The 26,826-nt window shown below is 42.8% G+C and overlaps 1 protein-coding gene across 1 annotated transcript in view; it reads left to right on the forward strand.

Moving 5' to 3' along the window:
• COL21A1 (collagen type XXI alpha 1 chain) overlaps positions 1–26,581 on the forward strand; it is a 415,279-nt gene extending 388,698 nt beyond the window's left edge. Inside the window, exons 25-29 of the mRNA XM_075340296.1 lie at positions 11,007–11,153; positions 17,255–17,309; positions 20,062–20,262; positions 25,567–25,644; positions 25,938–26,581. Coding sequence (XP_075196411.1) covers positions 11,007–11,153; positions 17,255–17,309; positions 20,062–20,262; positions 25,567–25,644; positions 25,938–26,125 — 669 coding nt within the window. The 3' untranslated portion in view covers positions 26,126–26,581. The remainder of the gene's footprint in view (positions 1–11,006; positions 11,154–17,254; positions 17,310–20,061; positions 20,263–25,566; positions 25,645–25,937) is intronic.
• Positions 26,582–26,826: the final 245 nt, after the last annotated feature.

The raw sequence follows: 26,826 nt of genomic DNA on the forward strand, positions 1-26,826 counted from the left end.
GGGCTCCCGCTGCATTTTCTATTGCTAAGGGTAACCCAAGCAGCTACTGGCTGCTAACCCCCGCTGCTTGGTGTTACTTTCACTGGCAATAGAAATCCAGGGAAGCATTTTTTTTTTTTATAAAGGTTTTTGCCTGAAAACTTTTTTAAAAAAATGACGTGGGCTTCGCCATATTTTTGTATGCTAGCCAGGTACAGCAGGCAGCTACGGGCTGCCCCCAACCCCCAGCTGCCTAATTGTACCCGGCTGGGAACCAAAAATATAGAGAAGCCCTTTTTTTTTTTTTATTTCATGAATTTCATGAAATAATTAAAAAAAAAATGACGTGGGCTTCGCCGAATTTTTGAGTCCAGCCAGGTACAACTGGGCAGCTGGGGATTGGAATCCGCAGTGCAGGGTGCCCAAACTTTTTGGTTCCCCCGCTGCAAATTGAAGTCCACAGCCGCCCCAGAAAATGGCGCTTTCATAGAAGTGCCATCTTCTGGCGCTGTATCCAACTCTTCCAGTGGCCCTGGTGGCAGGTGGCATGCTGGGTAGTAAGGGTTTAATAGCAGCTATGTTTTACCAGCTGGTATAAAGCCCGAGATTCTTAATGTCAGGCCAAGTTTGACCTGGCCATTAAGAATCTCCAATAAAGGGTTTAAAAAAAAAAAGACATCACACAGAGAAAAATACTTTATTAGAAATAAATACACAGACACAGTAGGGACTCCATGTTTATTACTCCCTCTCACCCCGCCATGATGGAGAGATTTCTGTACTGACCATGCCAGGAGAGAGCGAGGGAAAAGAGAGAGATAGCGAGGGAAAAGAGAGAGAGAGCGAGGGGGGGGAGGAGGAAAAGAGATCAAGAGGGGGAGGAGGAAAAGAGAGTGAGGGGGAGGAAAAGAGAGTGAGGGGGGGAGGAAAAGAGAGCGAGGGGGGAGGAAAAGAGAGCGAGGGGGGAGGAAAAGAGAGCGAGGGGGGGGAGGAAAAGAGAGCGAGGGGGGAGGAAAAGAGAGTGAGGGGGGGAAAGAGAGCGAGGGGGAGGGGAGGAAAAGAGAGCGAGGGGGAGGGGAGGAAAAGAGAGCGAGGGGGGAGGAAAAGAGAGTGAGGGGGGGAGGAAAAGAGAGCGAGGGGGAGGGGAGGAAAAGAGAGCGAGGGGGAGGAGGAAAAGAAAGTGAGGGGGGGAGGAAAAGAGAGTGAGGGGGGGGAAAGAGAGCGAGGCGGGAGGAAAAGAGAGCGAGGGGGGGAGGAAAAGAGAGCGAGGGGGGAGGAAAAGAGAGCGAAGGGGGGAAGAGAGCAAGGGGAGGAAAAGAGAGTGAAGGGGGAAAGAGAGCGAGGGGGGGAAAGAGAGCGAGGGGGAAAAGAGAGCGGGGGGAAAGAGAGCGAGGGGGGAAAGAGAGTGAGGGGAGAAAGAGAGCGAGGGGGGGAAAGAGAGCGGGGGGGGAAAGAGAGCGAGGGGGGGAAAGAGAGCGAGGGGGGAAGAGAGCGAGGGGGAAAAAGAGAGCGAGGGGGGAAAGAAAGCGAGGGGGGAAAAGAGAGCAAGGGGGGGAAAAGAGAGCGAGGGGGGGAAAAGAGAGCGAGGGGGGGAAAGAGGGGAGAGGAGAGGGGGATAAGAGGGGGCAGAGAAGAGGGGGAAGAGGGGAGGGGGAGAAGAGTGGGGGGAGAGAAGAGAGTGGGGAAAGAAGAGGGGGGGCAGAGGTGCTCTGTCATTAACTGTCTCCACTCTGTGACTTGTGGTGCAGGTGACAGAGTGGAGACAGTTGGTCCCATGCAGCAGGACAGATGGCGGAGCACAGCGGTGACATGCCTGTCAGTGTCTTGCTGCATCCTGCAGTGCTGCTGGGAGGAGCACATGATCACACTGCCTGACACCGGCCGCTCTCCTGACATCGCAGCAGAGCGGGCGGGTGGATAGTGTGATCAGATACTTACGTGCAGAGGGGGGATTTCAGCTGAAGAACCCCCCCGTATTCCACCCTGGCGCCCCGTGCCTCACCAGCTGCAGGACGCTAGCCGGCTCCACACTGACGTCCTCCGGCTCCTCCCCTCGATGCTGGGCTGTGACGTGCGGTAGTCACCGCCCACAGCCCTGTCACTCAATCTGAGTCGTGCCAGCATCCTGTGACGTACCCGACAAGTTTGAGAGCTCGGAATTGCCGGGGCGTCAGAGGATACCAGCGGCCACAGTTTCAGGGGGTCATGTGACAGGCACTGAGCGTGCAGGATAGCGCCGCTCAGTGCCAGAAATGGAAACAGAAGCCAATGGAGAAAACGCCTAGAATGGTAAGTAGAACTCATACAGAAAATAAAAAAAATGGGTGAACCACCCCTTTAGGCCTGAAACACACATCCGTGAAAACCACGTCCGTGTAAAACGGGCCGTTTTTCGGGTCCGTTTTCCGTTTTTTAGGTCCGTTTTTATGGTATGTGTGGCCTGCGTGTGTATCCCGCATGCTAGCCATCTGTGCGTGTGGAATGTCCGTGTGTCCGTGAGTGAAATAACTGACATGTGTGTGTGTTGTCCGTGTGAAATGTACGTGTGTGATGCAAAATGTCTTTACTACATGTCGGAAGACAGAGTAGCGGGATGAGAATGAACTCGGGTGAACTTCCCCCGACTTCATTGTCATGCCGCGGCTCTGACTTTTTGCCGTGTACTGATTAGCGGTCACCTGTGAAGGATTCACCGGTGACCGCTAATCCCCCGAGTGACTGAAGTGTCCCCCCCTCTCTCATACTCACGATCCCCAATCACCGGCGCTGCACGGGATTCACACTGCTCCGGCGGCTTTTTCTAATTTGAAAAAGCCGGCCGCCCATTAATCAATCTTGTATTCCCTGCTTTACCCGCCCACCGGCGCCTGTGATTGGTTGCAGTCACACACGCCCACCACGCTGAGTGAAAGCTGTATCACTGCACCCAATCACAGCAGCCGGTGGGCGTGTCTATACTGTGCAGTAAAATAAATAAATAAATAATTAAAAAAACGGCGTGCGGTCCCCCCCCCATTTTAATACCAGCCAGATAAAGCCATACGGCTGAAGGCTGGTATTCTCAGGATGGGGAGCCCCACGTTATGGGGAGCCCCCCACCCTAACAATATCAGTCAGCAGCCGCCCAGAATTGCCACATACATTAGATGCGACAGTTCTGGGACTGTACCCGACTCTTCCCGATTTGCCCTGGTGCGTTGGCAAATCGGGGTAATAAGGATTTATTGGCAGCCCATAGCTGCCAATAAGTCCTAGATTAATCATGTCAGGCGTCTCCCCGAGATTCCTTCCATGATTAATCTGTAAGTGACAGTTAAAAAACACACACACCTGAAAAAATCATTTATTAGAAATAAAAAACACAAACAAATTCCCTCATTACCAATTTATTAACCCCAACAAACCCTCCATGTCTGGCGTTATCCACGGACCTCCAGCGTCGCTTCCAGCTCTGCTGCATGCAGGTGACAGGAGCTGCAGAATACACCGCCGCTCCTGTCACCTCCACGCAGCTAATGAGGTGAGTAGCGCGATCAGCTGCTGTCACTGAGGTTACCCGCGGCCACCGCTGAATCCAGCGGTGGCCGCGAGTTACCTGACTGACAGCAGCTGATCGCGCTAGTCACCTCATTAGCTGCGTGGAGTTAACCGGAGCGGCGGTGTATTCTGCAGCTCCTGTCACCTGCATGCAGCAGAGCTGGAAGCGACGCTGGAGGTCCTTGGATTACGCCGGACATGGAGGGTTTGTCGGGGTTAATAAATTGGTAATGAGGGAATTTGTTTGTGTTTTTTATTTCTAATAAATTATTTTTTCAGGTGTGTGTGTGTTTTTTAACTGTCAGTTACAGATTAATCATGGAAGGAATCTCGGGGAGACGCCTGACATGATTAATCTAGGATTTAGTGGCAGCTATGGGCTGCCAATAAATCCTTATTACCCCGATTTGCCAATGCACCAGGGCAAATCAGGAAGAGCCGGGTACAGCCCCAGAACTGTCGCATCTAATGTATGCGGCAATTCTGGGCGGCTGCTGACTGATATTGTTAGGGTGGGGGGCTCCCCATAACGTGGGGCTCCCCATCCTGAGAATACCAGCCTTCAGCCGTATGGCTTTATCTGGCTGGTATTAAAATGGGGGGGGAACCGCACGCCGTTTTTTAATTATTTATTTATTTATTTTACTGCACAGTATAGACACGCCCACCGGCTGCTGTGATTGGGTGCAGTGATACAGCTGTCACTCAGCGTGGTAGGCGTGTGTGACTGCAACCATTCACAGGCGCCGGTGGGCGGGTAAAGCAGGGAATACGAGATTGATTAATGGGCGGTCGGCTTTTTCAAATTAGAAAAAGCCGCCGAAGTTTTTATAACAGCCATGCAGCGCCGCGCCGGAGATCGGGGAACGGTAAGTATGAGAGAGGGGGGAACTGACCGTCAGACAGCTAGAGGGACAGATAAGACAGAGAGACCGACCGACAGACATAGAGACCGACCGACGGACTGAGGGAGAGAACGAAACAGAAAAAGAAAAAAGACCAACATCACATGAAAAAAGCACAAAACGTACAGGGAACAAACAGAGATGCGTCCGTGTCACTCGGACGTGCGCACAGACCCATTGACTTTCATTGGCTCCGTGCTGCGTGTTGCGTGCAGAAAACGGACATGCTGCCGTGCAAAATGCACACAGGTACGGATCACGGACACGGACAAACGGACATGCATCAAAAACGCACGTGAAGCTTTTATCATACAATAACATTGGTGCACGTTTGGCCGTGTCTCCAGTATACACGGAAACGGACCAAACACGCACGTGTTTCACGGATGTGTGTTTCAGGCCTTAAGGAAAGGGGAGGAAAGCAGCCAGGGGAAAGTATAGATAAAAAAATACCCTATCCTCAAAGTCCCACTCTGATGCCAAATCATCAACACCCAGGGTTAGAAAGGGTTCAATTGTTATATACCACTAAGAATCCGTACATTCTAGGCTCAACTACACGCACAGACACACAGACATCCATTCACATCACTAGGCTGTCTCTGTCATACAGAATGGGTCCTCCAGGGAGAGACGCTCTTTGTAACTACTTATGCTCTGACCAAGGAATGGGGATTCTGAATACAGGACTTTTTATATAAATTTAAAATTACCTAGAAATGTTTAATAAACTGGAGAGTCAGTAAGAATGTTTTGATTGGATCATCTACTTAACTGTAATTTTGAATTATTAACCACCAAATCCCCATGACAACACTTCCTGTTTTATGTTGTGTTGTCACTAGGGTGGTCACTGGGGGAAATGTTTAGCTTTAGCTGGCTCATCCTGATTGTCCTGTTGCGTTGGCAATTTTGGTAATATAAGGGGTTAATGAAAGCTCACAGTTGCCACTAAGACCTTGATAAGTAAAGGGTAGGGGTCTATAAGACCCCCCATTACTAATGATATAAAGGAAAATAAATAAATATAAACACCCTGTGGTCACAGTTGGAGGTTCCTACGGTACCCCACCTGTGACCGCAGGTCAACTCACCTCAGGTGAACTCAATGAACTCAGTGACCTCACCTCATGTGAACTCACTGAGTTCAGTGAGACCTGCATCTCCTGGCATTTTTTTTTTGCTAAGAGATGCAGATTTGGTGCTGAAATTTACACACCAAATTCCTGCACTAAATCTATATCTTCCATCAAAAAAATGCATCAAAGCGCACTGTGATGCGGTTTTGATGCAGGTTTTTTTTCCCAGAAGATGCAGTTCTGGGCAGAAATTTGGTGTATAAATTTCAGCACTAAATCTGCATATCCTGGTGAAAAAATGCAGTTTAGGTGTGGTTTTCTGCCAGGAGATGCAGATTTGGTGCAGAAGTGCCTGCATCAGATTTCTGCACCGATTTTGTATCTCCTGCCAAAAAACTGCACCAAAATGGTGTCAAAACCATGGCTTTCTGCCAGGAGATAAAGTTTGGTGCTGGAATTTATACACCAAATATTTGCACCAAATTTGCATCTTCTGGAAAGAAAAACTGCATCAAAACCGCATTGCGTTTTTTAGAGTTCAGGTTCGCCCATCACTGCTATACTATATTTTGATAGATCAGACTTTTATGAGTGCAGAGATACCAAATACGTGTCTTTTTTATTGTTTTAATGTTTTTATCAGTATAGTTCCTGCTGTAGACTCTGAAGGCCTCCAAGGGAATGGGAGCCTGAGTAGCTGCCTAATTTGCATCCCCCCTTTCTGATTGTTAGACATGAAGCGTGAAAATCAAACGTTGAAAACATTTGGTCCGTCAGGGTATTCTATGTTCATAGAATGATTGAATTAACAAATGTTCTATACAAATGGAATTCTGGTCAGCCAGTCTAAGCTTGTCATTACATAGATAAATACATCAGCCACTTAGTAGGACACCCTCTTATTGCTAAACCCAAAAATTACCAGGTATTTCAATGAATAAAATATAAGCTATTCTAAATCTTTTCTTGTAAACACATACAGTTAATCAATCTGTTTAGCTTCTTCTGCTGTGCAGTGTAACATGCTACTCATATGCTGTTCAGAATATCCAAACTGAGGAATTCCCTTTAAAAAAAATATATCTTTGTACCATGTTGGCCAGTATATATAAAAATTTGAAAAAAAAAATAAGAATCCTCAGTAATTGATACCTTTTAATGGCTAACTAATTAGATGATTATGAGACAAATGCAGGGTGTAAAACGCAACCTATCGTTCGCTTATATAAATTAACTACTCCCATGCTGTAGTCTTTGTTGGATCTGACTATGACATTTATTGAATAAAAACCATCAGCAGTAAAAATCAACAGCCGGTATACCAAGTCTACATGGTATTCATAGTACATAACTTTTTGTGAGGACATACCTAATAATCAGCTAGATATCTTTATATTCAACAATAATCATAAATTGGCATTCATTATTTAAATATTAGCAAATATTTCACATTATAGATATAAATTTCAGCAATAAAACGAGCGATCACAAAAATAGAATGACACGACAACTTTCATTTAAACCTTTTGGTTGCATAATTAAAAGTTGAACCATCCAATATACTTCACATTGCAGCAGATTTTTCTTATTGGCTGTCATATCTTCAACATTACTAACTTCCTCTAATATCTGCCAACAAAGTTCAATGATATTATGTCGGCATTCATAAAAATCTCTTGCTACAGATGTATCTCTGAATTTCTGTTTTCTATCTGATGTGTTTACGTTCTGAATCTCACCACTGCTAACATCATGATTTATAGGATCTAATTATAGATGTGTTCACATAATCAAATTTTGATAGATCTAGAGGTCTGACCAACATAGTCATGTCCATAAGGAAATTTCAATTAATATATACAATTTTAGGCTTCTGCCACACTCACGTGAAATTCACGCACGTGCCGAGAGACACGTATTTTCCCTGCGTGTTGCGTGCAGGTAAGTACGTGTCTCTGGTATGTGCGGTCCACGTGTGTTCTACGTGTGCTATCCGCGATAGCACACGTAGAACCGGTAATTATTATACTCACCTGGTCCTTCCTGCTGTCCGCGCTGCTGTCCGTGGTGCTGATCCTCGGTCTCCAGCCCTCCCGTCTCCCCGCTGCTGCTGCTGCCAGGCAGTGAAGTGAATATTCAATGAGAATAATGAGCGGCGGTCGGCAGCAAGAGGCAGCAGCGGCAGAGACAGGAGGGCTGGAGAAGGTGAGTTAATGTTTTGTTTTTTTTTCACTGACATGTGTGATTTCTCCGGCGCGTGTCACACGGGACCGCATCCACACTACACCCGTGTGGTACGGGTGCGGGCCGTGTGACACCCGTGCTGCCGGTGAAAAAACGGACATGTCAGCGCTTTGAAAAACGCACACACGTACAAACGCACACGGACACACGTTCCGTGTGGTTTTACCCATAGGGTAGCATTGCTGTACGTGTCTCCGTGCCGCCGGTACGTGTAAAAAATGACAAACACGTACCGGAGGCACGGATGTGTGGCGCTAGCCTTAGTGTCACATGTGAAGAAACCAGTTGCTGCAAATTTACTCCTGTTTCTAGGATGGTGGACATCATCACCTTTAATTATACAGCCGACAAGGCAAACAAATGTGCCTCTCTTTTTGGTAGATAAAAAGGCTTGACACTATATTTTATTAGGTTTAACAGCACTTTTAACTATTCCATTTGCCATACACTCTCCTCTATGATCTGCAAATCTGGGTTCCTTTCCAAAGAGAACTCCAAAATTGGGGTCCTGCTTAGAGTTGAGCGAGTACCTAACTACTTGTACTCGCTATACTCTTAACGAGTACTGTCTACTACTTGCGTATTCATTCCGAATAGCATGTGCAATGCAAGACAATGGGAAAAACTCGCAAAGTAACGAGTAACCCGAATGCTGTACTATTCGTTGCGAGCAGCGAATAGTGCGGAATTCGGGTTACTTGTTACAATTCGAGAATCCCTTATTGATTTGCATTGAACACACTATTCGGAACGAATATGCGAGTATTAGACAGTACTCGTTATGAGTATAACGAGTGCAAATAGTTAGGTACTTGCTCAACTCTAGTCCTGCTCCACAACTCCCCAATATTTGCTTATAGCTCTTCAAATTAATGCAGAGTATCAGTGATATTTAGAAGAAAAAACAGACCTATCCCAATTAGATCTTTTTTCTTATTTGGAGTATACATAGAGGAACCCTCACCATAGAAATGAATCAATATAAATAGCAAAGTGTTTCAACAAAAAGTCAAAACAAGAGTTTATGAATATTAGGGAGTAAGTATAGTATTGGTACAAGAGGACAATTCAGAAAAATACAATTTTTACAATTTTATTTGAGATTGATACTTCTAAAATACAACTTGCTTTAAACTCAATGTCTTTTTAAATTATATTGTAGGCTGTGAAGGTGAGAGTCTGTACACATTTCCCTAAGATAGTTGCTTTAGTTTTAGAGACAAAGGCAGGGAACGTGGGGAACCACATCGCAACATCGTTGTCCATCTTTTTAATCACAATAGATGTCATTTTGCAATGTATTCAGTGCCTCCCTTTCTTAAAGAGATTATTCCTAGAACTTTTGGACACTATTTCAAGAATTCCAGATTTACATGTTATACTGTGTTGAAAAGCATCTAGAGATTTTTATTTAACTAGTAGGATAACCTTGATTATGACTTTCGATTTTTTTTGGGATTCTTATCCAAAGGCTATACATTTTAAGATTTTTCATTTTATGAAAAAAAATCATTTTGAAGTGAATCTGTCTACAAAACTTTAAACAATCAGACAAAAATTCAAAGTCAGAAACACACTCAGTAGTTTTTTTTGTCCCCCTTGGGTATTAAGCATGAGGTAGGGGGCATGTCCTCCTGAAACATTTTTGGTTTCAACACATCGTCCTTCTTGAGTTTCCAAATATCTATACCCACAAAAATGCCGTCCTTCAGTTTTGCTTTGAACAATTCCTGAAACTTGGTACACAGTTACTTAAAAGTCTCTCCTACTTTTGGTAGCACTTTCACATGCTCCTTCATTAGACTAAAGCTTAATCTGGTGATATAGCAGGAGAACTTTAGCAAGATCAACTAAACTTTCCATAATTATGTTTTTGAGTCCAGGTTGCAAAGATATTCTTATTCACCAACTTTCTGGGCTCCTGTGATGAGTCCTATCTTGGCTGTCCAATTTACAAAAAAAGTATGGGTACTTTGTGTCTCCTCCTTGCTGTCAAAGGAGCAGAGATCTTTCAGATTACAACATATTGACTATCCTTGATCATCGTAGTTAAGTTTCCTGAGAATAAAGTCTAAAGCGGGCTTTACACGCTACGATATCGTTAATGAATTATCGTCGGGGTCACGGTGTTTGTGACACACATCCGGCGTCATTAGCGATATCGCAGCGTGTAACACTTATGTGCGACCTTAAACGATAGCAAAAGTGGCCAAAATCGTTTGCCGCGGAGAGGTTGTCCTAAAACAAAAAATCGTTTTCCTCTCATTAGCGATGTTGTTCCTTGTTCCTGCAGCAGCACACATTGCTGTGTGTAACACCGCAGGAGTGAAGAACATCTCCTTACCTGCCTCCACCGCCAATGCGGAAGGAAGGAGATGGGCGGGATGTTTACGTTCAGCTCATCTCCGCCCCTCTGCTTCTATTGGCCACCTGCCGTGTGACGTCGCTGTGAAGCCGCATGAACTTCCCCCTTAGGAAGGAGGCGGGTCGCCAGCCAGAGCGACGTCGCAGGACAGGTAAGTGCATGTGACGGAGGTAAGCAAAGTTGTGCGCGACAGGCAGCGATATGCCCGTGTCGCACAACCGACAGGGGTGGGTACAATCGCTTGCGATCTCGCTAGCGAGATCGCAGCGTGTAAAGCCCGCTTAAGTTCTCATAGCTTTTTTTCAAGTGCACAGAATACCCTACAGTCACTGAAACATACTTGCTGCCAGTAGCACAGCTTTTGGACTTTTTTTGGGGATAAATCAATAAAGAGTCTCCACTTGCTCTCATTGTACTCAATGTTAAATTTTTACATTAGTCCAGGAACATCACTGATATACACTAGAGCACTGTCTTAAGAAAAGTAAGATGTAATTGCTTTTGAACCCGTATGAAATTCTATTCTTTTGGAAGCATATGGAGTCAGTGTTTGTGAAAAAAACTGTGCGTGATGGATTTTTTTCGATATTTTCATTGATTTCAGCAATGAAAAGTATATAAACATCACTTCTTTTCCAACAATTTTACCCTTGCAAACATGTATGATCATATGGAAAAAAGACTTGTCAGATACTTGACAGATACAAATAAAACTGTTAATGTGCAGTTATTTATACAACTATATAACTTGTTCAATGGAAATTAAGTTGTCAGTATTATACTGTAAAACTAATTTTTATATAACATTTAAAACCAAGGTTAATTTTGTGAGTAAAAGGGAATTATGAAAAAGCATAGAGATATTTAATAGATTCACTTATACTATTATCTTTTCAGAAAGGAGACAGTGGAGAACCAGGACCTCTAGGTTTTAATGGACAGAGAGGGGAGCCTGGACCTCCAGGATTAATTGGTACCCCTGGCCCTAGAGGTATTATTGGAGACAGAGGTCCACCTGGGCTGCCTGGTCAAGAAGGAAGACCTGTATGTAACATTGTTTTCTTCATGTAATTATTTTGCTTTAAAATAATATAAAACATGAAATGGTTTGTAAAAACTGATGCAAATCTATTCAAAGCGATATAGATCAATGCCCTTTCATCATTGTTTCAATCAGTTGACATCAGGAAAGACTAAACTTAGATTATTATAATAAGATTATTATTTGAAGGCTGAATGTCACAAGTAGCTATTCAGTATTATCAGCCAGGAGGACTAAAAGGCAAAGGGTAGTCAGAAAGCTGAGTCAAAACCAAAACAAATCAAATTGAAGCAGAATCGAAAGACAACTGCGTAGTCAGTAAAAGAGGACAAGGACACATAGCACAAATAATTACTAGTAAACACAGGAGGAGCCATTAACAACCAGCAGTGCAGTTGATATAATTGCTAACCAGGGACTGAAGGAGATTTAAATAGGTAGTAGAGATAAGCGAACCAGAACAGTGAAGTTCGGTGTTCGTATCAAACACAGACTATACAAAAAAAATTAGTGTGTGAGTTCAGGTGCTTTACATATGTAAACCACTTGAGCGAGCATCGCTGTGCTTGGGTAATGCTCGGTGCTGACCCGAGCTGCCCAATTAGGGACTTCCATTGGAGTTCAGGTCAAGTACAGGCTTTGAGCTAAACTTTATCTAAAGTCCGGCTGAACATGCCGGACTGAACGTCATCAGGTCCACTCATTTCTAATAGGGAGAAATCCTGCCACTGGCTCCTGCAGGACTATGAAAAATTTAGGTCCCATAGCAACACACTATACAAGCTGACTGGACAGGAACAAGCATAAATATCACTAGGCTTTAATGCATATACACGTGTGTTGCCCTGGCAACTATGATGCGAGTGCCATGCCACCTAACACCAAGAGCAGGGGTAGCCTGAGTGAGTTCTGCTGCAGATGTTACACTCAACAATAATAGTGATGTAATCATGTAGGAGGGGAAGAGGATTTCAGTGGCTCCTCTGAAGCTCTACTAAATTCCATGAGCACTAATATTAAACCAGTGCTTGAAAATAATGGTGGCCACACAAAATATTGACCCTTTTGTAAAATTTGGCCATTTTCACTTAGGAATATACTCTCTTTTATTGCCAGTGGTTTAGACATTAATGGCTGTTGCATTATTTAGTGGGTGCTAGTGATGATTGAGTATTATGATGTTTAGGTGTTCGGTACTTGTGATGAGCAGTTAGTGTTTGAATGAGCGTCTCAACTACCCAAGTATAATGAAAGTTAATGGTGGACTCGATTTTTCTTGAAGATTTCCACCCAAAATGCTTGAGTCCCCATTTGACTTCCAATATACTTGGGTTCTCAAGTCGCGCCCATTTGAGCACCAACTGCTTGTTACGAATACTGAACACCCAAGCATGGTAGTGCTCGCTCATCACTAGTGCCTACTAAAGAACTCAACACATAGCAATTCATGTCTAAACTGCTGGCAACAAAAGTGAGTACACCCTTAAGTGAAAATGGCCACATTTTCCAAAAAGGTCAATATTTTGTGCGGCGACCATTATTTTCTAGGACTGCCTTAACATGCTTGCTCATCACTAGTGGGTTCACCAAATTTACACCACTGTTATATAAGTTGGACACTGACTGCTTTACATTGTATCAAAGTGTCATATCTTCAATGTTGTCCCATGAAAATATATGATAAAATATTTCCAAAAATGTGTGGAATTTTCTCACTTTTGGGATATACTGTATCATTCAAAACTTATTATCGGCAAAGCAATAAACTGTTTATTACTAGGTACCTCACTACTTGTAAGAAAGAATGAAGCAGTGCACCAGCATGCACACTCTCAGTCTACACAGTCTGTGGGGTTGATGGGCATATGCAACTTCTCATTGCTCAGCTATGAGCCTTTAGTCCTACAGGCTTTGGGTGGACTTTCAGGGTGCATGCAAATGCACTGTTCCATTCAAACAAGAGACTCGGCACCCCAGTTTTCATAATAGGTGGGGGTCACAGACATACTGGGGATATGTGATAAGTTGTGCTTGAGGGTTAACACCTTTAAGCTGAGCTTTATTTGTCACCATATCCAAACTTTGCATAGATGGCATTAAAAATGACAGAGAGATCAGAAACAAGGGACAAGAATGACATTTTGCAGATTTCAGATTAAATACATTTAGTGTAATTTTAGTGTGTGTCGCTCAACTAAAATTCATGTGATGTCACATTGAAAACATAATGGTGGTATGAATGTCATGGACCCAGATTTTGCCTACCAAAGAACACCTTCTTGGCCTCCTCACATGAGAAGGAATTCACATCATTATGACATAACATCTTTCCACAGGAAATGCTTGACTTTGAAAGCAATTACATGAGGAATCAGATAAAAAAGTGATATTATCATAGCTAAATAACATTATTTATGGCTGCAACATTTAACAATTGCAGTCAGGAATGATTTAAAGGAATTATATTGCAAATATAATATTTAATATCCATTTTAGTTCTGTCTGAAATGAAAACTCCTCACTCAATCTTTCACAGTTGCACACATTAGAGTTCACACATGGTAGATTTTTAATGGAAAAATAAAGTACCGTATTTTTTGGATTATGCGACACACTTTTCCTCCCACAAATTTGCAGAAGGCCGGGGGAATGCTGCAGGGGCTGTGAAGGGGCTGCGGTGGCTGGGCTGGTGCTGCAGCAGCTATGCAGGGGCTGCAGTTGCAGGGTTGGTGCTGCGGCGGATGTGCAGGTTCTACAGCGGCTGTGCGGGCTCTGCAGTGGCTGGTACCGGTGCTGTGGTGACTGGGCTGGCGCTGCTGGGTGAGCGTTGAGGACTTCTAATAATGGCGATCGGAGTCGGCGCTTGCACAGATTCCACTCATGACTCAATATCTTATCTGAACACGCACCGCCTCTGACCCACTGATCTCCCAGCAGTGGACTGAAGGAAAATGGCACCTGGAGGTGGCGCTTTCGCAGATGAGATCACAGCTTGCCATTGAGTCGAGAGCTCAATTTGCGCACGCGCTAACTCGGCATTTTTCTTAAGCCCTCACTGCCCACTGCCACTGCCACTGCCTGAGCCCCAGGACATTTGCCCCTGCATCAGCACAGCAGACAGTTTTTGGGACAGCATGTGAGACACCCACCGCCATTGACTCCTGTGACCCCGCTCCACCACCACTACCACCTCTTCTGGTAAGACACCACCGGATTATAAAACAGACGCCTTTTTTCACCCTTTTTTACTCTGAATTTGGGGTGTGTTTTATAATCCGGTGCGTCTTATAAACTGAAAAATATGGGAAATATTTTTTGCTGCCCATACATGGCACATGTTGTGCACAAAAAATCTCTACCCCAGAAGCTAATTAGATCTCATCAGACAGCTATTTCCTATGTGTTTGTGGCTGTTGTGAAGAAAATTATTCACAAAAACAGCTCAGATATCTCCACATTTGTACTTGACATTAGCATCATCATTTTTTTTTGTTATAAGGGTAAAAAGTTTATCCGAGTTTCTCATTTTTCCAACAAAATTTACAGAAACTACTTTTTAGGGACCACATCACAAGTAACTTTGAGGGGCATATGTGACAAAAAATACCCAAAAGTGACACCATTTTAAAAACTGCACCCCTCCTAGTGCTCAAAACTAAAGTCGAGCAGTTTATTAATCCTTTTGGGGCTTCACAAGAATTAAAGCAATATGGAAATAAAAAGTAAAAATTGTACTTTTCCCCACAAAGTTATTGCTTTAGCACCAATTTTTTCATTTTCAGAAGAGTAACAGGAGAAAATAGACAATAGAATGTGTTGTGCAATTTATCCTAAGTCAATACCCTATATGTTGTAGAAAACATCTGTTTGGGCGTATGGCAGGGCTTGGAATGGAAAAAGAATCATTTTACTTTTAGAACGCAAAATTGTCTGGACTTGATAGCAGACACCATATTGTGTTTGGAGAGTCCTTAATATGCCTAAACAGTGGAAACCTACCACAAGTGACCCCATTTTGAAAACTATACTCCTCATTAAATTTATCTAGATGTGTGGTGCGCACCTAGAACCACAAGAATTTTACAGAATTTTACAACGCTGAACCATGAAAATGAAAAAAAAATCACATTTTCACTACTAAAATGTAGATTTAGCCCAACAGCTTTAATATTTAATTATTTATTATTTAATTTTCACAAGGATAGTTGGATAAAATGCACCATAAAATTTGTTGTGCCATTTCTTTCGAGTGTGTCAATACTCTAGTTGTGATGGAAAAGTACTGTTTGGGCACACTGCCGTGCTCCAAAAGGAAGGAGTGACATTTTGGAACTCAGACTTTAATGGAATAGTCTGCAGGTGTCAAGTCATGTTTGGAGAGCCCTTGATGTGCCCAAACAGTAGAAATCCCCTACATGTGACTACATTTTGGAAACTAGACTCCTCAAGGAACTTAGCTAGATGTGATGTGAGCACCTTAAACCCACAGGTGCTTCACAGAATTTTACGAAGCTGAACCATGAAAATTAAACATTATTTTTCCCACACAAATGTTGCTTTAGCCCCAATTTTTTTCATTTTCACTAGAGTAGCAAGATACAATGGACCTCAAAATTTGTTGCGCAATTTCTCCTTAATACACTGAAACCCCACATGTAGTGGAAAACTACTGTTTAGGTACACTGCCAAGTTCCGAAAGCTAGGAGGACATTTTGGAGCGCAGACTTTGATAGAATGGTCTGTGGGCATATGTCGCATTTGGTGAAATCTTGAGGTACCAAAACAGTAAAAAACTTTATATTGGAATTGAACTGGTGTTTCCCTGATGTGTGAATTTTATAATGTGTTGACATAGGTGAGTTGTGTAGAGTATAACAGATGAGCAAATGTAAGTTCTGGCAGAATATACCTACTTATTTTAAATTTTTTCTTTATTAACATGCATTTAAAAACCAAACAGAAACAAAAACCATATGTGGACTAAAAAATTATTATAAACAATCCCCTATGTATGAGATATGGTCTAATGTCACTAATGAAGTGTCTGCTATCTAGGTTAGGAATCTAAAGTGCACTGAATTTATAAGTGGTAGTTCTCATATGTTTCTTCTATGAGCCCCTAGTGGTAAAAGTGTATTCATTTTACTTGAGACCCAAGTGACCTGACACGGAAAAGAGTGAGGACCAGATAAGGGAGAGCCGCCGAGGAATGGGGGCATCATTTACATTAGGATGTACTCCATTGGCAGGCAGTGACATATCTAGGGTGAGAGAAAAGGGAACCCCCCCCTCCCCCGTTTTTTGCCTCCCTTTCTGATTATTTGTTTTGGCACTCTGAGGCCTCAGAGTCTTTGAACTGGGCTCATAGAAACCTCCATGCTACCTAAGAATTTTTAGTCCACATATGGTTTTTGTTTGTGTTTGGTTTTTAAATGCATGTTAATAAAGAAAAATTTTAAAAAAAGTAGGTATATTCTGCCACAACGTTTGTTAATTACTTACCTATTATTTATACACTTTCTCTGAATAAAATGTAAGTTGTGAAGAAATATATTTAGTAATCCATGGATGAATGGAAGACTTTGAAAATTCTTTTATGCACAGGCCAGGTTCTTCGGAACAGATGTCACATTGCCAAGTGGTGTCCTTTCTTATCCCCCTTCTGTAACACACTCACCACTTTTCGACTTTCCTTTTGTTGCAGTTTGAGAGACCTCACCTGGGACATATTGCCCTTGTACAACACATGCACCTTCACTTCCAGCGGTACTGGGGAACACTCCTTCCTGACTTTCAAACATGTAGCTGAATTATTTATGACACTTTCTGACTTGAATTATAATTTCTACACCTGTCTAAAATGTTTGCACAGTACTGTAGATGATAATTTTTCTATAATACCTTTAACATATATAAATGAGGTTGCGTCTATAAAATGAGCATGACTTTCTACAAACTTTATTTGGATGCTAAAATATTTGCAGAAATACAAGATACAAGTAAGCTATGAGAGTAAGAAGAGTGAGTAGATGAATATAAGACATATTAATCATTAGCCTGTGCTGTAAGGACACTCATGTCAATGTTTTTGCTTTTTTTAAAGGGTAAAGAGCAATCGGAACAATTTATACGGGAAATTTGCATGGATGTTTTAAAAGGTACGTTGTAATACAAGAAAAAAATATTCTTCATATGGAACGATTCTCAAGATATTGTAATAATTATATCTAAAACATTTGACATTTGTGAACTGCACTGATTGAAAAAAAAAAAGAAAAAAAAATTCATTAACCTCTTCATTCCTGGTCAATTTTTCATTTTTGCGCTTTTGTTCTTTCCTATCCTTTTTCAATGCGCAATAACTTTTTTATTTTTCCATCAACATAGCCATGTGAGGTCTTGGTTTTGTCTGTTGGGTTGTCATTTTGAATAACATAATTCACTTTACCATATAGAGGCTGTTTCACTAATCTTTTTTTTTGGACACTATTGCTAACTATTATTTTTGCACATATATCATGGACCCATTACAATAAATGTGACCTTTAACATGTACTTTTTCTTTTCTGGACTGTATTTTCATAATAAAAAAAGGGAGACAAGTCTTACTTTGATCCATGTTGTGAAACAAAATTGCCAATGCAAGTCAATGGTCCCATGAAAGAAAACAGTAGCACATGGATATCATGTGTGTTGTCCATATTTTTCTGTTTAGTGAGTAGCAGAAGCTATTTTATTTCATACAAGTGTCTTGATTGCTCTGTGCAAAGCATTTTGCACACAGGTGATGCTCTGCCACGCCTTCTTGAACTACAGAGCCGGCAGTGACATGTTTCCTTTGTGCAGAGCATTTTGCATGTGGAGATGCTCTGTTGTTTTTATTTGAGCACTAGCTGACAGGTTGTTTGACAGCACAGGTTTCCATGAAGGTTCTGGGAGGTGCTTTTACGCAGGTGTTCCGCCTTCTTGGTAATTGCTCTGCTTCATTACTGAACATGCTCACCCAGAACCTGGACAGTCATACTCTCTGGTTGTACAGTTGTGCTCTTGGCTTGTGTTTGTGTTCTGATCTAAATGTCTTGACCCTGGGCTGTTCATTGACTCCTCTCTGCACGCTCCCTGTTCTGTCGTTATCTCCTGGCTTCTGACCTTGGACCGGTACCTGGCCATGTCTCTGTCTACTTCCTGAATCTAATACGTACCTCCTGGAATTCTGACCCTCGGCCTATGACTTGACTGCATTTCTGCTTACTCCCTGTGTCCTGTCGTGCCCTCCTGTTTCCTGACCCCAGCTTGCCTGACTACCCTTCCGTCTATGCTATCCATAAGTATTGATTAGCTTTACAACAAGTATAACAGAGAGAAGCAACAAGGATTGCAAATGTTGACACCTGGCCAAAAGTGGGTCCGACACTGAAAAGGGCCAAAACTTGCATAATATAAAGGAAAACTAGAAAATATTTCAAGTGGGAAGAAATGGGGGGAGGGGAAATGAAATTCTACCATAGTTTTTAGGTTATGTATTTATGGCATTCATTGTACAGTAAAAATGACTTAACAATATGACTGTTCAGTATAACAGGAATACTATATAGTAGAATTTTTTTATCTTAGTAATTAAAAAAATGAACAGCTTTAAAGGGAACTTGTCACTTGAATCATACTACCCAAACCAGGGGCAACATGAAACAGAGGCGCACGATTGCAGCCAGGTATATATTTCTCTGATGCTTTGGCATTTCAGAGCAACTTTAGATTATAGAGCTGCTTTTGGTTAGTGTCAGGTCTCTCCAATGTGCGCACATTGGGAGAGACATGTCAGTCACCTGGAGTGGCATTATGTAAGGCTAGCCAGAGGCGGCGCTAGAGTAATCTATGCCGGTGACTTTTACATATGGACAGATATGTGGCATAAGTGGAATCATGATTTTCTTCCTTAACAGGGTTTTCCACTTTTGGGATGATTTCTTTTTAACTTAAATTCATGTATTTGAGGATAAAAATCATTTTTGCAATTGGGTTTCATTTAAAATATTGCACCCTTGTGGCTTTAATGTCTGTGTGCACTGGGAAATTTGTTTTTCTTAAGAAAAATCTGCACCCTCTGGCAGAAATCTGCACCCACGGCAAAAAACGCACCAATATGCACCCGAAATCCGCATGCGGTTTTATCGTGGTTTGTTGCAATTTTGATGCAGTTTTGGTGCGTTTTTTCCGCGGGTTGGTCCCTGCGGTTTTTAACCATTATCTATGGCAAAAACATAGGTACCTGTGGAAAAGAAGTGACATGCTACTTCTTTTTTGCTGCAGAAATTCTGCAGCAAAGCCTATAGGGAAGAAAAAAACGCAGTGTGCGCACAGCATTTTGGATTTCCCATAGATTTTGCTGGGGAAGGACTGCAGAAAGGTTATGAGCAAAAACTGCACCTTTTCTGCAGCAAAAACCATGGCAAATCCACGGCAAAAAACAGTTTGCGCACAGTGCCTTGAGGAGCTTGAAAAAAGACAGATAAAAGAGTTATAAACTCTCTCAAAAGAATATCAGAAAGAGCTCAGTGACAGATTCTCTTATCCTCTCTTGGATTACCTTATGTTACAAAAGCCAAACTGTGCAGTTTTTTATTTTCATGAAACACAATTGCATAAATTATTTTTATGCCTAAATACAAAAGATTTATTCAATATAAGTTCCCTTAAAGATGGATATTCTCTTTAATATATTCTGTACATTAAGTTCTTATGCATCTCCCCTATCACTTTCTCATATCTGGAGAAGGGGAAAGGGTATAATCCTGAAAATGCCATGACTTATTCTATAACTAAAAAAGGAGAACCCTTCTGAATTGCAACTGCTTTACTGGGTATGCCACAAATTAATAATTATTTTTTTTTTATTTTTGTATATAATAGCCCAGTTACCATCCATACTTCATTCTGAAAGGATTCAAGGTTGTGGTCAGTGTAAAACTCAACAAGGACCTCCTGGAGCTCCAGGGTCCACAGGTCCAGTTGGCTCAGATGGTCCAAGGGGGCATCCTGGCTCACCTGGTAGAAATGGCTTTCCAGGCCCAGTAGGACATCCAGGGCGACCAGGCCTTCCAGGATTAAAAGGTATAAACTAAGACTAAGCTTGCGATTCATCAATGCTTTTATGTCTTTTTTTGTCTAGTTTTATGCAGTTTTGGTGACCAAAGTAACTCTGAATTAGTGGCCCTGAGCTTGCTGATTGGCTGCCACACTTTAAACGTGGCTTCAGTGCCACAGCCTATAAACAGGAGCAAGGATGCAGAGACACAGAGGACATTTACTCAGTGGTTACAAAAGAACAGGTTATTAATTATCGTCATCACTACACTCTCTCAGTTCAGTGGCTAACAGTCTGGCCTTACTCCTGGTCCTGGTATTCAAAGCACTGCACTAGAAACTAAGAAACCCAGAGCTACCACACTGAAAAGTGCAATGGGGATATCCAGTTCGTCAACTAAATGTGCCTGTTTGAACCTTAAACAAGTATTCACTAACCCTTTGGCACACCGAAATTTATGTCACTTGACTAACTCGTTTGACCATCTTCCGGTCAACTCACTATAGGATATATACTCAATATAATATTATGCTGAAACAACTATATTAACATAGGACAACTACAATGTCACAAGTCTGTCAGTTTCTAGATTAATGCAGATTAATGTTTCTTGACATTGTTCATGATGAAACTGCAGGCTTTCAGTCAGCTCACTCCAACTCCCTGTGCCAGGAGGCACATAGTACTCTGACAAAAGTGCACTAAATTCACCACTAGGCAGCCTACTTGGTCCTTCACAGTAGGCCACAGGCAGTTCTAGTCGTCGATAGACCTCTCCTGGTCATATACAGTCTCAGAGAGATAATCTCATGCTTACCACTGCTCACATGAGCAAAACCTCTGCTCACATGATTGAAACCTCTGATAAAATGATCGGAACCTCTCCTCACACAATTGAAACTGCTTATAACATGATCGGAACCTCTGCTCACATAATCAGTACCACTGTAGTTGTAACGCTCAATGCCAGTGGCGACGAGCAAGAGTAGACCCACTGGACCACAGGGGAAACCCGAGCTTATCCTTTAGTGGGAAGCGTTTAAATTAAGTACCTGCTGCAAGGCAGATGCCAGGTACAACTTTTAGGGCAGTGACCATGACTGTGGCAGCTGACCCCAGGAGAGGGACACAAGTACAGACACAGGTGCAGGCAGGGTCAGGTAGGACTGATAGGTATAGGAAGGCGGGCACATGTACAGGAGGCAAACACAGGAATAATGTGACTTGACAACTAGCTAGTAGACTGGAAGACTAACTATCAGTGTTGCGAAGGCACCTCCCCTAATGAGAGTGTGCACTAAATACATAGTGCCTCTCAGCTATAGGTTGAAGAACATTTCCAGGAAATGGCTTGCCAGCTTTTCAAGTGGAGTGCTGGTGTGAACTTGCACCATAAGCACATTCACAGGCATCCCGTGCAGCGTGCACAGGCCCCGAGAGAGAGGCAGAGGAGTACATGGGTGACCACAGGGCAGCAGGGGCGGCTGCAACCCAGCCACTGTGATGAGTAAGTCAGAGTCTCTGCAGGGATGCCGGCGCTACAGTACTCCCCTTTACATCCCCTCTTCACCAGGTCTAAAGGCGGTCTCTTCTCCAGTAACTCGTATTCAGTGATGGTAGGTGAAGACATGGCTGGTGGAAGGGGTAGACTGCATGGCTGCTGCTTGAAGGGCTTCTTCCTGGACCCTAAAATAAAGACGGAAAGACGACACCAGCAAACAGGGTATTCATCACTGGGGCTTCAGGAACCAGACTTTTTTGTGGCCATTCTGCTCCCAAGAAAGCACTTCTCTGAATTCGAAGTCCATTGCAGGCACATGGATACAGAACCAAGGCAGAGTCAGGACAAATGGACAGTACAAGTTCGGAGGAAACAGGAAAGGTATCTTCTTCATATGTGAAGCTCCTACTTGAACTTGCACTTGCTGGGACATTAAGCATATAGGTTCCGTCCAGAGTGTTGTATCCATCGCAGACACTGTCAAGGGACTTTGGTGGCATTGGATAGGGATCCTGTAGCGATCCACAATCGCCTGTTGAATAAAGTTCTCAGCAGATCCAGAATCCAGGTGGACCATCTTAGAGAACCAAAAACTGTTAAACAATATGTACACGAGCAGAGCAAACAAGGATTTGCTGTCACAAAGGGTGACACTTCCTATAGGCCCTAGGCAAGAGGGTCCCAGCCTCATGGGGCACACATGGTTGAACTGCTCTCCACCTCTGCAGTAGAGACACAGACCCATGGCTCAAAAATTGTCTCAACATTGTTCAGACATCTTGACATGGTTGAACTGCATGGGTTCGGGAGCAGGAGCGGCAACTGCAAACTGGGACCCCATCGGCCTGTGGAATGATGGATACAGTTGTATAGGTCCCCTATCATGTTTCATCTCCATGGATCGCTCCTGGAACCTAAAGTCCACTCGGGTAGCCAAGTACATCAGGTAATCCAGAGTAGCAGGAATATCATGAACAGATAGTTCATCCTTTATCCTCCTGGATAAACCGTCCCTAAATGCGGCACCAGCGCCTTATTATTCCAGCATACTTCTGAAGAAAGGGTGTGGAACTAAACTATGTATTTGCTGACAGTCTGTATACCTTGATGCAACTGCAGGGGGGAGAACGCAGCACCTGTGACATGACCCAAGGGTCATCGAAAACTCTTCGGAAGGCCTCCAGAAAGTCTAAGACGTTGGAGGTGACCAGATCTCTTCTCTCCCACAGGAGGTTGATCCAAGTGAGAGCCTCCCTGCCAGGGTGGGATATCAGAAAAGCCACTTTGGCCAGCTCTGAAGTGAATCGATGTGGCCACAATTCAAAGTGCAAGGAGCATTGGTAATGTACAGGGGGGCAGATAGGTATGGGATGGTGGGCACAGGCACAGATGACTGACACAGGAAGAACATGACCTGACAACTAGCTAGGCCTCAGGGAAAAAAAGGAGGCAGAAGAACACATGGGTGACCGTGGGGCAGCAGGGGAGGATGCAACCCAGCCGCAGCGGTGAGTAAGTCAGCATCTCTGCAGGGACCCCAGTGCTACAGTAGTCTTCTACCTTCACACCGATAAGCTATCTTTGGGAAATACTTCTGCCTTCCCTGATATGATCCCTTGAAGCTTGGCTATAAGCCAGTGCAGTCTTCTTCTCTTGACTGGTAGTGACTTAGTATAAGTATGGCAGCTGCTGCACCCCCTCTGCTAATGTCTTTAGCTTTTATATTTCTATTGTGTGCCAAAGCCAAGTCAAGTGTCTTTAGTGCATCTGTTCTCTTGCTGTCTCCCTAGCAACCAATCTCTTGTCTTTTGTTCCGGCTCTTCTCAAGTGCCTTCACCCACTGTCTATGTCCATTAGATGGCAGCATCTGCCCATAAATGCTCCATAGCACCATTCTGCTGCAGATTTCTTATAAGCCAATGCCAGAAAGCGGGAACTGCACTGGGCCCAAAGTAGGTTATTACAATGGGGTTTTTTTTCTATAGCCAGATGCAGTCAGAGTAGATATTTATTTGAAAGGGAACAACACCTATAAAATTACAGTATTCTTTAATGAATTAAAATGTTAATACCTACAGGATCTTTTTTAACAGTTAATGTCTTCATGAGAAAAAACCTTTAACACTCTGGTTATTTTAAATGCAGTTAGAAAAACCAAAAAGAACTATATCAAAAAAACACCAAAAAGGAGCCAAGACAAATGATATGTGCACACACAGAATGTGGTGAGCCTTCCTCATAAAGATGGCTGCAGCCGAGGTGCAAGATGCTGATGTCACAGCCACTCAACCTCCACACTAGGGGGGAGGGGCGGCTGCTTAGCATAAGACATGCACACTAATAAGGCTTGCACTGGGAGCCCATCATATAATGAGTGAAATGCACAGTGTCTGAACTGTGACCTATAAATGACGCCAGAAAACCAGGAACCCAGGTCAGGCGGGCAAAACAGCACTATATAGGTGCATCTCGCACGGATACACGAGACGCACAGTGTCTGAATAATGGCCTATAAATGACGCACAACACCAGGTCCAGACGGGTCAGTTAGCACTATGAGTACATAACACATTAATTGCCCCTTATTGTTTATCAAGGTTATTTTTCTATTAATAAACAAAAATTTAACTTTTACTGGATCTATTAAGAAATTAAAACCACACAAACCAACATTGATTGCATTTGTCAACCTGCACCAACCTAAACTAATATCTCACTATTTGAGGTATGGCACATTTTATCCATTTTTGCAGGATGTGTGTGGACCTTTTGAATTCAGGTGGTTAAATGGTGAGCCTGTCATGTGTTATGTACTCATAGTGCTAACTGACCCGCCTGGACCTGGTGTTGTGCGTCATTTATAGGCCATTATTCAGACACTGTGCATCTCGTGTATCCGTGCGAGATGCACCTTTATAGTGCTGTTTTGCCCGCCTTACCTGGGTTTCTGGCGTCATTTATAGGTCACAGTTCAGACACTGTGCATTTCACTCATTATATGATGGGCTCCCAGTGCCAGCCTTATTAGTGTGCATGTCTTATGCTAAGCAGCCGCCCCTCCACTCTAGTGTGGAGGTTGAGTGGCTGTGACATCAGCATCTTGCACCTCGGCGGCAGCCATCTTTATGAGGAAGGCTCACCACATTCTGTGTGTGCACATATCATTTGTCTTGGCTCCTTTTTGGTGTTTTTTTGACATAGTTCTTTTTGGTTTTTCTAACTAATTCAGTGTAGGGACTCGCAAGTGTGAGAATCCTTGACGAACGGATTGCGAGCTTACATATTTTGGGCCAAAATATAAACTAATATCTCACTAATTGAGGTATGGCACATTTTATCCATTTTTGCAGGATGTGTGTGGACCTTTTGAATTCAGGTGGTTAAATGGTGAGCCTGTCATGTGTTATGTACTCATAGTGCTAACTGACCCGTCTGGACCTGGTGTTGTGCGTCATTTATAGGCCATTATTCAGACACTGTGCGTCTCGTGTATCCGTGCGAGATGCACCTATATAGTGCTGTTTTGCCCGCCTGACCTGGGTTTCTGGCGTCATTTATAGGTCACAGTTCAGACACTGTGCATTTCACTCATTATATGATGGGCTCCCAGTGCAAGCCTTATTAGTGTGCATGTCTTATGCTAAGCAGCTGCCCCTCCCCCCTAGTGTGGAGGTTGAGTGGCTGTGACATCAGCATCTTGCACCTTGGCTGCAGCCATCTTTATGAGGAAGGCTCACCACATTCTGTGTGTGCACATATCATTTGTCTTGGCTCCTTTTTGGTGTTTTTTTATTTTAAATGCAGCATTCTTTAATGTTGATACCTACAGGATCTCCTGGAAAACCTGGCTTAAAAGGAAATAAGGGGGATGGAGAGCAAGGAATTGAAGGTCCACAAGGAATTCCAGGTATCGTAAATTGGCTATATTTTCATTACCAAGACAATTTAAAGGGAAAGCTGCCTTTTCTTCTGTCTTGTCAGCTCATGAACTCATAAAGTAAAATATTTTCAGTGCTGTATTGTGTGAACCCCAAATATATGTAACTTCGACTATCCAACAGTTTGATTTCCTAGGTACTAAATTAAGCTAAAAGGCTCCACTAGGATAGATGATTCTGCCTGATATTTTTTATTATATCTACTACCAGAACTACTGAAACCTAATTATTGTTAGTATTATTATTCACTAATTTCCTGTAGGACCTGTGGGAGAACCAGGAATGAGCAAAGAAGGTCAACCTGGATTACCAGGGCCTCCAGGCCGAGAAGGTGAACGTGGACCTCCCGGTACACAAGGCTCTCCGGGACAACCAGGAATTTGTGACCCATCAATTTGTTTTAGCGCAATTATTGGAAGAGATCCATTTAGAAAAGGACCAAATTATTAACAACATTTTTTCAGACAGAATTTTTGTCTTTGCGTCTTTCATGTCTCAGGAAAATTTCTAGTGGTCAGCTTTACACAAGTACCTCTTTATAAATAAAACAAAAAAAGGTTTGTCTTCAGAAAAAACTGCAGATAACTGAATCTGAAGGCTGAATGTGGTGACATATATCTGAAGTATGCTCTACTTTAATTGTATATTTATCTATCTGTAAGGTAAGCAGATATAAAACTGTGAAATTGTTTCACATCATGTCCTGTTACATAAAATGTGTAATTAGAATATCATATTTTTGTGTTAAAACTACATATTATGTCAAAGGGAATATGAAATCCAGCTAATCTTATTTAAATAAAATTCTTTTCTGAGAAAATCCAATTTCTATGCTGAATGATGTACCCTACATGAAAGACAATGATCATCATTTGGATAAGAATAAAAACTTTTTTTTTCCAATAATGACTACTGTTTTCACTGTTTTCATAAATCATTTAGAACAATGACTCCATAGAACTCATTAAAGGATTATATTATGCAGTGAAGAAAAAAAATATAACACTTTTGATTTTGCTCCCATTTTTCATGAGCTAAACTCTAAGGGGTACTTTGCACACTACGACATCACAGCTGTGATGTCGGTGGGGTCAAATCGAAAGTGAAGCACATCCGGCATCGCTGTCGACATCGGAGTATGTGAATCGTTT

This window comes from Anomaloglossus baeobatrachus, chromosome 3 (genome assembly GCF_048569485.1).
Source record: "Anomaloglossus baeobatrachus isolate aAnoBae1 chromosome 3, aAnoBae1.hap1, whole genome shotgun sequence".
Taxonomy (NCBI): Eukaryota; Metazoa; Chordata; class Amphibia; order Anura; family Aromobatidae; genus Anomaloglossus; species Anomaloglossus baeobatrachus.